The sequence below is a fragment of the Pagrus pagrus genome (assembly GCF_965226575.1).
Source record: "Pagrus pagrus genome assembly, chromosome: 2".
NCBI classification, from domain to species: Eukaryota; Metazoa; Chordata; class Actinopteri; order Spariformes; family Sparidae; genus Pagrus; species Pagrus pagrus.
In genome coordinates, this window is record NC_140186.1 from 19,531,549 (window position 1) to 19,546,516 (window position 14,968).

The 14,968-nt window shown below is 39.2% G+C and overlaps 1 protein-coding gene across 1 annotated transcript; it reads left to right on the forward strand.

Annotated features, from left to right (window-relative positions):
- Positions 1–2,585: 2,585 nt before the first annotated feature.
- On the forward strand, positions 2,586–7,910 carry mchr1a (melanin-concentrating hormone receptor 1a). The gene is made up of 2 exons (XM_084370197.1): positions 2,586–3,016; positions 3,809–7,910. The coding sequence occupies exons 1-2, from the start codon at positions 2,956–2,958 to the stop codon at positions 4,828–4,830; spliced, it is 1,083 nt and encodes a 360-aa protein (XP_084226323.1). The 5' UTR covers positions 2,586–2,955; the 3' UTR covers positions 4,831–7,910.
- Positions 7,911–14,968: the final 7,058 nt, after the last annotated feature.

Genomic DNA, 14,968 nt, shown 5'->3' on the forward strand with positions numbered 1-14,968 from the left:
GTAATGGAAAGGCTCTCACAAATCTGTAGTGGGGCGATGTTGAACTAAAACCAGCTCCAAAAGGATAGAAGATAAATCCCCAGAAAAAAAAAGATTGAGAGCATGAAAAAGTTTTGAACCAAATGTATTTTGAAAACTCTTGGAGGATTGGGTAGAAGTCCAACAGTATGTATTTACATTTTTGTGAAAAAGATGTTAAAGGAATCAGTCAAGGATGTAGATGTTTAGAAACCTGGGGGAGGACATTTAATGATTTACACTGATGAGGCTAGACATACATTTAATGGGGATGGGGCATTTATATACAGAATTAAGAACGGCTGAGACTTCCTGACCAGATGTCGATACACACTGCTCATTTTACTGCAATCATGTGGAAACCTAGAAAAGAAAGAGTGAAATGCAGCCTCTATCACATTAAGTGAAGGAAAACCAAAAATGAATTAAACATATTGACAACAGCGAAAATTCATAAAGTTGATGCAAAGTAGGCTCCATGTGGAAGAAGAGGGAACAAGAAAGCAGATGAAAGAACTAAAAAGGCACTTTTAAGTGAAGCGATTAATATTTCACTCCAGTTCGGGCCACCAGAATGCCACAGCCTCATCAGGCTATGCAAATGTGGCAGAAGGAATGGGAGAATAAATAAAATGCCAGGTCATCCTATTCGGCACAGTCATGTGTGAAATGGGTTTTAGCACTGATAACAAGTACGTGGTTATTCTGGGCTCTGGTTGATAAACATGCAGTCTGAAAGTGTGAGTGACACACTTTCTTCCCTTTGGTAACTAATTGTTAGAGGAAAACAAAGGCTGCAGATGTAAGAGCATCCTTCACAACTCAGTGTTTTCAATTTGCAGACTCAGTTGACGTGTGAAGGAAAACTAACACTGCCGGATAATAAGTGGCTTTGAATATGAGCAAAGATTGCTAAGGCCTGACAGAATAAATGCATGAAGACGATAAACATGCGATGGAATTTTGATGGGAAAAAACAAACTGAACGTTTAAAAGTCTGTCTTTAACCATGAATTCAAAATGTCGTGGTTAAACACTTCCTCACACACAAACAACGCATACAATCTTACTTATGTCACTTCAGGGGAATTAACATATACTTGCATTCATTTCCTGGAGCCTTACCCTAACCCCTGACCCTAACACTAGGTGCCTAACACCCTAACCCTAACCCCGACCTTGCCCTAACCCTGATCTTGACCACTGACTGTGTTTTTTGACCCTGACTCAGAGATCAGGTATTCATCAACTTCAATAACTGCAGACCATCAGTATACAATAGGCAAAACTGACACTTTTTTTTATTATAAAAACATCGCTTATAATAATAGCAATATTAATAAGCTTTATTTACATAGCACTTTTCCAAACAAGGTTACAAAGTGCTTCACAGAACGGAAAATTAAAAAAAACAGTTAAAGCAACTGTTTAAAAAGAAGCTAAAAACACAACAAGATTATTACAAAACATCCAGGGATTAAATAAAGTTGAGTACGAGCAAAATGATAAAACACAAAAACTAATTTAAGAATTCATAATTGCCTTTAAAAGAAGGTTTTCAAAAGAGGCTAATGATGTGACCTGCAGGCAGAGGGTCCAACAGCCTGGAGCCGCTGACTGTAAAGGCCAGGTCTTGAATTGGCCCTGTACAAATAAAGCTTGATTGATTGATTGATTGATTGATTGATTGATTGATTGATTCTCACATAAGAACACAGGTTGTGCACAACATGTTTGAGATGCAGGATCTGCTAACATTGCTCCGAGCACTCAGGCCTCATGCCAGCTTTCTAGCTTTATTTACAACAGATGTCAAACTCTGCAGGATGTAATGATCCTGTGGAGGGATGATGGGACGCACATTGACGGACACACACACACACACACACACACACGCACACACACTGCCACCCTACGAATCCCACGCTTTGATCCACGCCAAACTCAGAATTGAGCACTCCACTGGCCCGACTTCCCAAACCAATCAATATATGAGCGCATAAATGTCTCGGGCTTCTTCAAACGCCTATTTATGACCCATCAATCTTGGCACGGTCTCATCCATTTACCATGACAGGGACGTGTGAGGACTCCGAATGAGGGGCAGCGAGGCCATCTAGTGGTTCAACGTGGAAACGACCTGTTTGGCGCCTGTCGAACAATTCACACCTGCCAGTGATTTGCACGGTAGTCATGGATTCATTTGTCGCTAAATAGAAACACCTGTTGCTCATCGTCTACTCATCATTCTGTCTGTTGGGACAGGACACGTCAAAGCGTCATTTCACGACAAAACAAGAGGTTTTTGGGCAGTGGAAACAAATGAGCATCTTCTTAATTCGCGATCTTTATATTGCACTCTACAGTGCGTGGAGAGCTTTTTTTCCCCTTCAGTTGGAGCGCTTCTTTCTTTCTTTCTTTCTTTCTTTCTTTCTTTCTTTCTTTCTTTCTTTCTTTCTTTCTCTTCTATTTCTTCTCCCATTGCTATAATTTGATAACGTGTGCTGTCCAGATTCCCACAAATCTTGCCTCGAGATAACACAATTAAAATAATAACTTACATTTGGATTCAACGTCTCCAAGGAAGCGCTTTTACGCGCGCACACTCTTCCACGAGAGAGAGAGAGAGAGAGTAAAAGCTATTAATTACCTGATGTGGGGTTTTTTTTACCAGCTGGACTGACACCTGCAGCGCAGTCGCAACTCCGCAGAAGATGCTCTCAGGAGCTCCTCAGCCGCTCACCGAGATGCGGCTGTATCATCACTGAAGGCTCAGAGCGCACAGACTGACACTAAGTGCTTGTGCTGAAATGGATTGAACTATTTAAAACAGCATATGGAAGAGGAGTAAGACTGAATTCCGGTTGCAGGCTGCTTCAGATGCATTTTACTTGGGAAGCAGACACTTCATAACTTGGATGTACTTTGGTTTTTTCGATGGATTTCTTAAACGGTTCTAATTTCTCTCTCGGAGACACTAATTCAACAACAACAACAGGTAGGTTGAGCAACCAGCGCATCAGTCATATAATCCAGCTAGAAGCTCACCGACCATCCTGCTTATAACCGTCAGAACTGCATTAAACAAAAAGCAATTTAATGCGGATGTTTTCTTTTTTCCTTTATCTCCCCCCCCAATCTTAAATCATACAAACTTCAGTGTATATTGCACAGCAGGCTGCAGTGGATCCCCTTCACAGCCTGACGTGTTTGAAACATACTTAAAGCATGACCATCTTCATCACATACATTTGACTTAAACTTTGCCACTGCTAAAAGCTAGTCCATGATATTAGTGATTAAAGCACATAATATTTGTGCAAATATTAATGACAAAGTCACTAATTGGTGTTTGGTAAGATGTTTTTAGACATTTAAATGTGTTAAAATGTGTTTAAAATGTGACAAAAGGTGTTCGCTTCCAACATCATAATAGTCATTACAAAGATCTTTTGCCATCCCATTGTCATTTTTCTTTGCTCTGCACTGCGCTGATCGACACACACATGCAAGCAAATCAATAATTTCTACAATGAATCTTTACAACAGCTTTAAAGCAGATTCAGACAACTGCTGTGCTCTGCAGTGTGATAAGAGATCTGCCTATGCAACACTAACTAACAAACAAGTTTTGTTAATTTTAGTCTGTTGCTCTGGCAACATTGTGATATAATGACTGTGTCATATAATGTGAATACTGATACATTTCAGGAGCTCATTTGACAACCTGATTAAATACAATGTACAGCACTCTTTGATGTGTTTTAACTTTTGTGTTTCTTGTCTCCAGGTGTACATGGGGCCCCTCACTGCAGTGCCATCCTCCATGTCATCTTTGGCATCATCTGTTTTCTGGGTATCATGGGCAACTGTATTGTCATCTACACAATCATGAAGAAGACCAAGTGCCGAGCCAAGCAAACTGTCCCTGACATCTTCATCTTAAATCTGTCCATAGTTGATCTCCTGTTTCTTCTTGGGATGCCATTCTTAATCCACCAGTTGCTGGGCAACGGTACCTGGCACTTTGGAGCAGCGATGTGTACGGTCATCACTGCTCTTGACTCCAACAGCCAGATTGTCAGCACTTACATCCTCACCGCAATGACCCTCGACCGCTACTTGGCTACAGTCCACCCCATCCGCTTCAACTACATCCGCACACCTTGTGTGGCAGCGCTGGTCATTGGCCTGGTGTGGGTTCTGTCCTTACTCACCATCATCCCTGTGTGGATGTACGCAGGTCTGATGCCTCTCCCGGATGGCCTGGTGGCATGTGCTCTCCTTCTGCCTGACCCAGTCACTGACATATACTGGTTTACACTTTACCAGTTCTTCTTGGCATTTGCTATCCCTCTGGCCATCATTTGTTTGGTGTTCTTCCAGATCCTCCAGCACATGTCCACCAGCGTGGCACCGCTGCCTCCACGGAGTCTGAGGGTGCGCACCAGGAAGGTGACCCGAATGGCAGTGGCTATCTGCCTGGCTTTCTTCATCTGCTGGGCCCCTTACTACATCCTTCAGCTGGTCCACCTCGGGGTGCAGAAGCCGAGCCTAGCCTTCTCCTATGCCTACAACATAGCCATTAGCATGGGCTACGCTAACAGTTGCATCAACCCTTTCCTCTACATTGTCCTAAGTGAGACCTTCAAGAGGCAGTTTCTCAGAGCTGTGCGCCCTGTTAATAGAAAGTTCCGTGTGGCCCCGAGTACCACAGATGGTGCCAGTGTGAGTGTGAGGATGATACCTGAAGGGGCTCAGCAGGAGGTGCAGGCCTCTGCGGAGATGATACCATCTAATGTGACCTCATAAGTATGTGACTGAATAAGAATCTGTGAATACAAATCAAAGGAACTTCATCAATGTGTATCTTTGTGGCTTAAAAGCGCTATGAATGGGACATGAGTGCAAGAACACACACACACACACACACACACACACACACACACACACACACACACACACACACACACACACTCTCACTCTCTCTGTTTCTTCAACTTCGACCTTTTTAAAGGTAGGTAAAATATTGCTGCAGGTTCTTAGAGGCCTTGATCACACTTCAATCAAGTAATTTAAACTTAAAAAACCCCACTTATTGTTAAAAATGGGAGGCTCAGATGGGCCTATTTATTGAACCTGCTCCAATCATCACAAACCATCTGTTTAACGATATAATATGTAACGTTTCTGCATTATAATGTCGACTGGATGAGCCCTTTGTGACATATTTGGTTGAGTTGTGTACTTAAGTTATCCCAAATGTTTCTAACAATGTTGAAATCCAGAGAAATCCGTAATTTTGTCTAAATTTTTGTCCTTTTGGTGTGTAAATGATAAAAAAAAAAAAAGTTATACAGTGAACCTATCCTTTAATCATTGCAACACGGACCATTTTCCAGCAGGTCCTGGTAGACATGCTATTATCTGGAGTAAATGTCACAAATAATTGCTGCTCAGGGTGGCATTTCAAAACAGAAATCAGCGTTCATTTTCAGAGTCACTTGAAATTTTGGACGTTGCAATAGAAAAAAATACACCAGACAGAACTGTACATGACTGAGGTACTGGATAATGGAAAGAAATTTGTTGAGAGCTTTAGGAAGACTTTGTGTATAAAGAGGTTTTGACAAACAGTCGTATATGTTTTCGTGTCTTTCTGTGACTGTGATTTATGTAAAAATCTAACCTCAGCATAACATAAGGATGGAGAATGAGACTGGAGAGAATGTCCTTGGTCATAAGCAGCACTTATAAGCGCTGCTTATAAGAATTGAATGGAGTTGCATATTTGTAACACATTAGCATTCTGCCGACTGAGTGTATATGATGACTTTCAACCAGATGACAATATGACTCCTGACTATAGTGACTGGAGTAGATGGAGAGCAGAATATTTGTATTATATTTGGCACTTTGCAAGCAGGGCTAAACGGAAAGTGTCTGCTTTTACCATGAAGGGGGGTAATTTATAATCAGGGATGATTAAGCAAGCTGTTCACCAAATTCATGTTTGTCTTTTGTTCCTGATGGCTGTAATATGCAAAAACAGAATGTGCTGTCTTTTGTTATGTACTCCTTTTTCAGATGTGATTTTGGTTAATTTTGCATTTGGATATCGTCCAGCTTGTCTGATCGCTTATTTGTCTGTTATCAGGATATCTTAGAAAAAAAACAACTTGTGAACAGCCTTGAAATTTGTAGAAAAGTTAAGCCATGGGCGAAGGGACAAGTGCATAATGCAATGTATCATTTGACAAAGTACAAAGCAGTTACAAAGTGGAGTTGTGAGAGATTGTGATTTTATCCAACTCCTGCACAAAAATTGGTCTTATTGGTCCGTATGGAACAATGCTTTTAGATTTAAATGACTCCACTTATTTTTCACAATCCATAAAGCTGCAGAGTTTCATCAAGGTACCTGCAGTAAGTTAAATTGTTTTTTGTCAAGCAGTGAGAGTTACTGTATCTGCAGTATCTTTTTAAAGCCATGAAAATTAATGAAGCGGGTGCCATTTTGTCAATAAGTTGATGTTAGTGTTGTTGTATTGATATTAAGTAATGCTATGTTTTGCTGTGTACAATTATTCTGATGTTTATGTAAATATAAAATATAAAGTTCAGGGTTTCTCAACCTTTTTTGGCTTGTGACCCAGCTTTCAGTCTCAGAGTTTTGATACCAGCGATTAGAGTTGCCAAGCTGTCATCAGATTGGCCTCCCATTATTATTCTATTTTTCGGTGGGAAGAGAAAACTCTGAATGAATCATTGATTGTATAAAAGAAGCCTTGAGTTTTGGCATTTTGGAGTTTTGAGGTCAGAAGGGACCATATTTGGATCAGAGGGTGGAGCTAGGGAGGACCCAGCCAGCCTACTTTGTTAACTATGTACATTAATTTCTATTTCAACCTGTTACCTGTGTTAAATGGGATGCTCATTTTGGCTAGCGAAAGAAAGAGCTTGAAACAAAATATACTACCAGAAAAAAATGGACAGCTTTCAGTGTCCTTTAGAACAACCGAATGCGAGAGACATTTTTAGACAACGAAAATGTTGCCCTTAATTTGAACTGAACACAGACTGAAAGTATCAAGTTCTGAGGCAAAAACAGTGACAACAAGTTCACGACCTAAAAATGTACACAGTGCCATGGCTATACATTTCTACACCGTGACTTGTCAGTCACAAGGTAGCTTTGCCCTAAAGCATGCCCTGCTTTATTGTCTGTTTTAGTCTAAATGGGACTATAGTTAACTAAATTAACAGCATGCTGTATTGAAAAAGGCTTATGGTAGTGATTGGGACCAAAAACTCATCAGGAAACAGCTTACTGAGGTAATAAATCAAATGAGAAGTAGGGTCATTTTCTCATAAGCTTACAAACCACTGGACTTATTTTCGAAACCGGCAGAGTCACACCATGCCGGACGATAGAAAAAAATCAAAAGCTTTACTTTTCTGACCCGGAGGCTAGTTGAAGCTTTGTCTGTCTTACCAATTCCCCACAACCCCACCTCCTTATCAAACGACACACTGTAGGGTCCCAACACGAAGGATGAGAAACTCTGCTGTAACTGTTTTTTTTTTTGTCTGTTATAAAGCAAATGAAAAAAAAGTATTGTGTCAAAACATCATTTTTGACTAAACATAAGTTGTGGGCCTCTCTATCTGCATATTGTGAGCATTGACAGCTTAACAAACCAATACATATACTGTGCGCATTTTTTAATTGTGTGCAACTGTCAAACCACTGTGCGCTTTTTTTTCCAGCTTGTGTTTTTACTCGATGCACAGTATAACTTTCTCTGACATTCAATGCATGTAAAGCATTTCCAGTCTGAGATACATGCAGCTACTGTATAGTGTAAAGGTCCTGATATATTTTGCTCGGGCCCAGGACTCATCCTGCAGATGCCTCTCATGCTGTAATAAAGATTTTAACTTCAATCTTCTTTTCTATTCTTCGTCTATTATTTGACCAATTTAATAAACAACGCACCTGTCCAGACAAAGAGAAAGTCTGCAGTGGACCTGGATATAATCTGTAAGTATGAGGCATGCTATCATCGATGGATAAGCGTGGAGGAGAGAGAGAGAGATGGAGAGATGGAGCAAGAGAGTCACAGGAAGGCCTCATGAGGTTGCGTGGAGAAATTAAAAATCTTACAGAATTCAAAATAAGTTGTATTATTTAATCATGGACTTGAATACTGTGCCAGTTGTCCTTATTTTGCCGGAGCCCAGAAGTGTCAAGTATAAAGATTTAATGGTCACACTATAATAAATGTGCAAATCATATACTTAAGTAATGCTCAACTAATACATGATTCATGATTACTTCATGCATGGATTTGCAGTGAACCATGAAGGACGACCCAAACGCAAGACACAAATTTTTCTTTTTGCAACCAGGAAGAGGATGAGAGGAATGGTTGGAGAATGAGGTCCAGCGGTAGCGTGTGTGTGTCAGGGTGATGGCAGAGCTGGTGAGGGGTGCGCCTGGAAGAAATGGGGGAAACTGAGGCTGGCAGAGATGGTGTAGTGGCAGAGAGTTTGTTGGCAGGCTGACATATGAGTAGGTGATCCTGAGGCACAAGAAAACATGAGGAGAAATTAAAGTCTTATTTAGTCTTGGCCTTGAGACAATGATCTGGCGATGAGTCACTGGAGAGCTGGAGTAGATAAACTGAAGGTGAATGAAATGATGAGGGGCTGTTGTGCAGAGCGGCTGGAGCGATGAGCTGATTGCAGAAAGACAGAGCGCACTAGGAACACAGGGAAAGACACAATAGGGAAAAAAACAGGGGACTAACAAACAGTGAAGTCACTATGACTTTATGTGCTTACTTCATATATGATATCTCATCAGTTAGATGGGCTCTGTAGGCCGACTTCATTCACACGTACTTCATACATTAAGTGATACATCAGCAAATTAGCTTGATTTCTGCTTATTTCAGACCCATGTAATTGTTCAGCCTCTCTGAAAACAGAACAGTACCTCAGATATATTAAACTACTTTATAAAATAAAATTGGTCATCAGATGCAAATGTATATATAATAAACAGAAATATAGTTGGATAAACTTTTATGTAACTGTTGTTATATATAGAGAGAGTAGCATAGCTGTAGACTCATTATATTGCAAGATTTTTTGAACATTTTGATCACATTGATCTGCTCAGTATTAAAAAAGATGCCAGATTTGTTAATTTACATTTCATTTTTAGAAAATCTAGATTAAATTTGTATTTTCGGTTACAAATTAGGTATATGCAACGGTAATTTCTAGGAAACCAGTTTGGAAATGGTTTAAAGTTTTTTAATCTTCATGATGTATTATATCTTATGCTGCATTATTTTGAAAATCTGTATGAGTTCTGGTATAAGCATCAGTATTGTCAGTAACAGAAATATGCTGAAAAATCTCGAAGGCCAAATGTTTTAATAAGTTACAAAGTCAAATAAATATTTTGATAGCTCTCCATAAGAAAAACTAATCTTTGCACAAAAGTAAAATGGAAGAAACCTTGATAATTCATTTATTCTTTTTGGCACATGTTTTAAGTTAAGTAAAACATGACAGTTTTAATGCACAACCGATCAACACCAGCATTTTGGAAATTGAGCGTACCCTTACCTTTAATACAACTTCAATTGCAGCTTATAGTGTGAAGTTCGCAAATGAGCTGTACAACCTTGGATCTCTACTGCAGGAAAGAGGCACTCTCTGAATATATTCCAGAGAGGACGAGAGTTGGACTGATAACGTGGGCAGAGTTTCAAAATCGAGTGCAGCATCAACATCATCTGTCGGTGGCACAGGTTAGCAATTAGCATGAAAGCGAGGCAGAAAAGGTTTGTATGAATAGTGGGTCTTCAAAAATTCAATCTCCGGCAGGAATTTCATGCTCAGTGTAGGCCGATGTTAACACAAAACAAGAAAATAAAGAGTAGGTGAGATTTTGCAAAACATTAAGAAGGATGTTAAAAATCATGTGAATCCAGGTCGTTTGACCGATTGACTCGAAGTCAATGCCAAATGTTGTCTAATACTGGTTGAATGTTATTGGATTTAAGTGGAATTTGTATTTTTTATGAATATTTTAATGAAAAGTCACCATTTTTCCACGACAAAATCGGCCTATGTTTTCATGAAAAATAGTGACTTTTCATTAAAATATTCATGAAAAATACATGTCAATTGTTTAATAGCATCATCATTGCAGTAATTTTGTTTTCATCCTCTTGGACTGTAAACTAATTTTGACCAACTCACTAGGGAGCACCATTATGAGAGTTGGAGAGAGGATTTGACTCTTTTTTTCTGCTAATATACTTTCTGGGCACGGAGAACTGCACATGGCCTGTCTGTTAATATAACTAAGTCCTATCTAGTGGTAGATAGGCAACAGTCGACAGTCTTATAGTATGGGTTTAACCTTTCCCTGTGTTTTGGTACCTCAGTGTGCACACAGAGATGAACACAACACTTTATTACTTTTGAGTTCAGCCCTGTACCTGGAAACCCATCCAGAACTTTGTGAGGGGGTGTGTTTCATATATCTTGACAAGGAGTCTGTTGACATTTCAAAAAGCTGATATGCTTCTGCAGCAGCTATGGTTGACCCCCTGCTGCTGCCTCATCACTACATGGGTGGAAGATCCATTTCCCGTCTCTTGTCAAACTGAGAGGAGAAGTACTCTTGGAACAGAAGCAGAAGGCTCATTCATACAGCAAAGGTTTTTTTCTGTGAGTTTCCCTGCATCTGAATCAAGCGACTGAGCATAGAGAGTGCAGGCTGCAGCAGATAGTAAGGCCTCTTGAGGCAAATACGTATTGGGCTTTATAAATAAGATGCACTTGACCAATGAACACCCTGATCTGAATAATCCTCATCTGATGCAACCAGAACCAGCCTGTACTTGTTCTATTCAACTCTGTTCCTCAGTCATTTTTTTGTAAAAAGCCTCCACTCTAAAAATGATTGCATGGAGCAATTTTAAATGCTTTAAAAAACAAAACAAAACAAGAAAAACAAAACAAAACAAAACAAAACAAAACAAAACATAACAAGAAAAACAAAACAAAACAAAACAAAACAAAACAAAACAAAACAAGAAAAACAAAACAAAACAAAACAAAACAAAACAAAACAAAACAGAACAGAACAAAAACCCTCGTGAAACTTCAATAGAAAAGCACACAAGACTGGTGGTAACAGATATGCTGACAGCAGTTTGAAACACCAGGGTTGTGAGAACTTGAGACAAACTGGAGATAAAGGGGTTACACTCTTAGATCTACCCAGCTGACTGAACTAGTGAGGCGCAGCTGGCTGAATTACTGAGAGTGGTCTTATTCCTAAACCTTTGTTATAATGACTTCACTACTGGTGACTGCTGATGTTTTGAGATATGCCCCTGAATGTTTTGTTTGTGTGAATAAAACGGTTGCAAAAATACATGTTTTCTTAATTCTACCAATGGATTGAAGGGTGTGATTCAGCTGAGCAATTGCAGTGCAGACAGTACACTGTATGTGACTGATGCTGTTGTTTTATAGTGTAATATTGTGTAAAATGTTGCAGGAGCACACCAGCAGAAAAAGAGACTATTTAATTATCACTTTCAAAGTATTCAAATTACTCATGAAATATGTATTAATAAAATGATAAAATTATTAATTTGAAACTTTTTTTGAAACAATGAGGTTTCCTGGAAGGTTTTTAAAGATTATTTTAGGTTATATAATTCACTATCACACTATACTATTTGGGAACAACTGAGTCAAGGTAACACAAATGTTATTTCAATTCATCCTGAGGAGGACACGACCATACTAAATGTTATGGCGTCAATAGTTGCTGAGACATTTCAATTACATTTAACACAAGATGAAAAATGAAGGCACAATGACTGTCTTTATAAAATGTTTTGCCACCCATTCAGCTGACATCAAGACATCTTTTACAGAATAAGTGAAAACTTCAGCTACATGGAGCAGGAGAACAAACTGTATCAGGACTCGATGTTATTCAGTGGGAGGATGGTTACATCAGTCAGATTCATGCTTCTATCTGATATTTTACATCACATGTGTTTACAGTAAATTAGTAATGAAACTAAGCAATGCATGCCCACCCACCAAAAATTTCTGGGGGCGCCCCTGCTGCTGAGTTGGTATAATGTGCTTACAAATTCAAAAGTACAGACTTTTTGAAGCCTGGAAATGTACCAGAAATATTAAAGACTCTAGGTTCTTATCTCTTTTCCAACTGCACCCTCAAGAATGGAAGAAGATGAGCAGGATGAGGAGAAACAGCAGGACTCCCTGAGATGAGAGCTGCCAGCATCCCCCCTCCACGACCACATCCCGAACGTCATCCCCTCCATCATCCCTGACAGCTACATCCTCTCCACCTTTGTGACTGGCTTAATCCTCGGGACTCCCGGCAGGAGGAACACAGAGTGATGCAACCGATGACGTTATTTTCTAACAACTCTGGGATTTAACGGTGAATGGAGAATGTCTCAAAGATACTAAACATCATCATCAGCTTGCAATTTTGCAACCACGTATGAGTTTAAATAAGCCACTTGATGACTGTTGAGTCATAAGCCTTTTCCCTCTTGAGTGAACTCATTTCAGGCATCAGTGCTCTTCTTTGAAAAGAGGTTATCAATAGGATGTTAATTGTATATCAGGCAATTGCTCGTTTGGCATGCTGTTTACAATGAAGTGGGACAAAGTGACTGGAGGAGAGACTGCAGCAATGAAAAGCTGGGCCTCAAAAGTGAACTCCAAAATAAGGTTCCACGAACAATCCACACACTCTCTTTCTTTATATTACCACCATTTGTCCTCAGTACTATACTGTTTTCATGCTTAACTCAGCCTTCACCATCAGTTGAACTGAACAGAGCAACGTCAACCACGATAACAAACTAATTGTGCTTGTCTGCGTCTCTGAATGCCTGCAACAGTTGTGCTCTTCTTTCCCAAGGATGTTCCGATTATTTTATAAAGAATGAAGAATAGAGTACTACATAACAGTATCTCTACTACTGCTGGAGGAGTGTGGATGCACAGTCGTATCCTTTCTTGAAGTCTTTTCGGCACCCAAAACACAAAAGAGCCATGAGATACAGCTGGAATATACGAACCATGGCAGGATCCTTTACAGAAGTAAATGTGTACTATATACAGAAGTTGTATTCGTTAATTAAGTTGATCAAATGCTCGATCAAACTCTCTGTCCTTCACTGTTGTGCCTTGTAAGGTGCTGTTCAAACCACATTTCTTACTGATGATTCACTGTCAAATGATGTCTCATTACGCCACGTTGTGAACTGAAATTAAAGTTAATATATAAATTGACATGAACACCGTTCTGCTCATCTGACAGAGGTAATTGAATACAGGCGGCTGTGCCACGTGTCATAATTGATGGCACTTAAAAACGCAGCTCCAAGGCAGAGACATCTTATTTTGTCAAATCCCTGTTGCCCTGACATCTCTCTCCTCATGTGGGAGGGACTAAGACGCGAGGAGAGGAGATGAGGAAAGGAGTCAAGGATGTACAAACGAGAAATGAGAAGAGAGAAAGGACAGTTTTCAGTTACTTTACTTCTATTTTATGCTCCATCATAATTCTGTTTTGCTACATTTCAGAGGCAGATATAATTACTAGTTGCATATTCAAAATATAATTGATGAGATGACAGTGAAAGACTCACAGTAGATCTGTAAAGTCACACAAACACTCACTCATAGTGTTTTTCCTTCTTCTTGTTTCATGATTTGATGAACAAAAGGAAACAAATCTCTTTCATATATTGGTGACACCTCATACATTTCAGTGTATATATATAGCAGAAAAAAAAATGAATTATTGCATCAAAAATGTTCATATTTGTGCTTGTTTTGAGCAAAATGTATAATCAAGCAAGAAACTAAAAGGTGTTGATTGAAGACCATAGTCATAAATAATACCTTTTTTATTTATTGTACTGAAAAATAAACAATATACCATCATTTATAGGCAGAAACTGTTGTTTACAGTGAAAGCATTCTTGTCACACCCTGCAAAACATGGAATATATTGCATGTGAGTCCAGTTCAATACCTTGGTATCTTTATTCCCAAATCACTTCATCCCACAGGCCAAAGGTCAGTGACAATAAGCTTATTGATTCACTATTTCTCTCTCACACATCCACACGCACTGTTCTGTCTGTGTCTATCTACAAATATATACACAGATAGTTTTTATAAAATGTAGAAAAATTACATATAAAAACATCTTTAACCCATATCTCACAAAGAATGTGTTAACACTCAACAACAGTGCTCAGTTTGGTAGAGTAAACATGGTGTGTGTGGCCACAACTGGATCGAGCCATGTAAAGAAAACCAGAGACAAACTTTGTGACAAAATATATGATGCAACACAGACCCTCTGTGGTACTATCTATACATTTACACTCCACAGCAACGCATCGATTCCTCCAATTAATTGTCTTCAAAGGCTACTTCCTCAGAGAGCAGTAAAGTTCAATTGAATTTATCAGTGTTTGTCTAGGCCGACTGACTTTATACTTGGTGTGGGTGGTAGCACTCAGAGGAAAATGTAATGAAAGATGGAAAAGGTGGGCTTTGTGTCTATAATGATTTGTATAAGCATGAATGATCTTGTTCATAATAAGAGATTATGGAGATGAAATTTGAATTCACTTCTAGAGTTTCAAGGTAAGTTTTCAAACAAGTGCACAAAGCAAATTAAAATAAATAGATTTTCCGTGCAGTAAAGCACAATTTCATGATAGACACAGCTATAGAGATGGCCTAATTAATGCTGGCATTTGTTTAGTTTAATACAAAGCCATCTCGACAATATTAGTTCAGCACTCCAGAGTCTAAATTAATGAAGAAAAATCCCAACAGT